The 1,644-nt window shown below is 52.0% G+C and overlaps 1 protein-coding gene across 1 annotated transcript in view; it reads right to left on the reverse strand.

The window, feature by feature from the left end:
- Positions 1–6: 6 nt before the first annotated feature.
- The window catches only part of TLDC2 (TBC/LysM-associated domain containing 2), a 28,585-nt gene continuing 26,947 nt past the window's right edge, over positions 7–1,644 (reverse strand). Inside the window, exons 6-7 of the mRNA XM_045295515.1 lie at positions 1,444–1,517; positions 7–434 (exon numbers count right to left, since the gene is read on the reverse strand). Coding sequence (XP_045151450.1) covers positions 299–434; positions 1,444–1,517 — 210 coding nt within the window. The 3' untranslated portion in view covers positions 7–298. The remainder of the gene's footprint in view (positions 435–1,443; positions 1,518–1,644) is intronic.

The following is a 1,644-nucleotide window of genomic DNA, read 5'->3' on the forward strand; positions in this document are numbered from 1 at the left end:
GGTCATGATCTGAATTTCTCAGAAGATAATTTTCATGAAGGACTTTGCACCTACTGGATAAGAGGTACCCCTAACTCCTTCAAAGTTACTTCTTCAGATAATAATGCTAATCTCCATTCCAGCCTTGGGTCCCAACTCCGCAGCAGAGCTGGTGAACAGCCAGTCAGTGCTGGGGTGTTTGGATATCCATGTCCCCCACAGAAAAGGCAGCCTAGGCTGCCTACAGAAGACAGATGTAGGGGGCATCCACGAACAGGTCCAATCCCTGGTGCTAGGGGAGATGCTCCACCGCAGGACGTCAGCTCAGTGCCCAGGCCTCCAGCTCCTTGACACAGAACTGCTCCTGCCGGGCCAGCACTTCATTGTTGAAGGTCGCACAGGGGTGGCTTCCCCCACGATACAAGTCACCGTCCAGCCACAGCCCAAACTGGCCACTGAAGAGAGGAACAACATCTTACCAAGGCTCTGGTCTGGCACCTTTCCGATTTACTGAAACCTATTTTTACCTGTTGTTCACAGCCATCAAATAATGCTGACTCCTAACGACCCCTCTGGGTGTCCGAGGCTAATTGTTTATGGGAGTAGAAAGCCCAGTCTGTCTCCCGAGGAGCCATGCAGATCACGGCCCAAAGTTTAGCCACTACACCTGTTCTCTGCCTACCTTAAATTGATTCATCCTATGTTGCTGGTGATTCAGCATGGTGGACCTCCTTGCAAGGTTTAGGGTACACAACTGTGGTTGGTTTTTTTTTTATTAAGAATGAAATGCTTTTTCACAAATATCTACAGTGGTGCCAACCACTGCAATCCAGTTTGGGAACACTTTAAGGATGGCAATGCTTAACCACAGGGATGAGCCTCACAGGCCTGCCCTCTGAGAGCCCTCCAAACACCCCAGAGAGCCTGATTTGACAGAAAAGTTAGGCTGCAGCGAGGAAATGAATTACTGCCAATCAGCCATCCAGCTGCCTCTCGCTGGGGCTTTAAGGGGCAGTTGGGAGAGCAAAGAATGCAGTGTGCTAATCGAGCCGTGCTTTATTTCCACGCAGGGTGGCTCATTCTCCCCGCAATTGGAAGGTCACACCAGGGGTGAGACTAATCTGTTCTTCCTAACCCACTCCACCCCCACAGGCACCCCCACAAAGGCAGGCTTCCTGCAGGGCTGCCTGGTAAACTTGAGGCCACTCCATTACTCTAACCTCGCCTACCCTTCAATCCGTTGCCAAAGTTACGTAAATGCAGCTTGCGTTGTCACCAGCTGTAAACGCTTGGAGGGAAAGGGCGCATCACCCTTTCTCTTCATTGGGGCCTCAGAGCAGGGCTGGGGAGTTGCGGGGAGGCTTGGGAGCCTGGGATGGGGCAGGGGGCTGTGGGAGGGAGGGGCTTGCAAAAACCACCAGGTGCCACGTTACCACAAAATTCAGCGAGGCCCGAGACACGCACCTACTGCTGCCCATCATCAGTAAATCCAAGTCTCCTTTCACAAAGAAAGAGTTGCTTCCCGTCCACTTAAAGACCTAGGAGGATAGGAAAAGGCTCAGGTTACCGGGGAGTGTGGCTCGTGTCGTTTAACTCAAGACCACTGGGTGGCACTGTTGTAGCTAGAACAACATTCAGGCCACAGTTTAGCTACTTCGCGGTTCA

This window comes from Echinops telfairi, unplaced genomic scaffold, assembly GCF_000313985.2.
Source record: "Echinops telfairi isolate 266 unplaced genomic scaffold, ASM31398v2 ScPeMD7_5592;HRSCAF=6446, whole genome shotgun sequence".
NCBI lineage: Eukaryota > Metazoa > Chordata > Mammalia > Afrosoricida > Tenrecidae > Echinops > Echinops telfairi.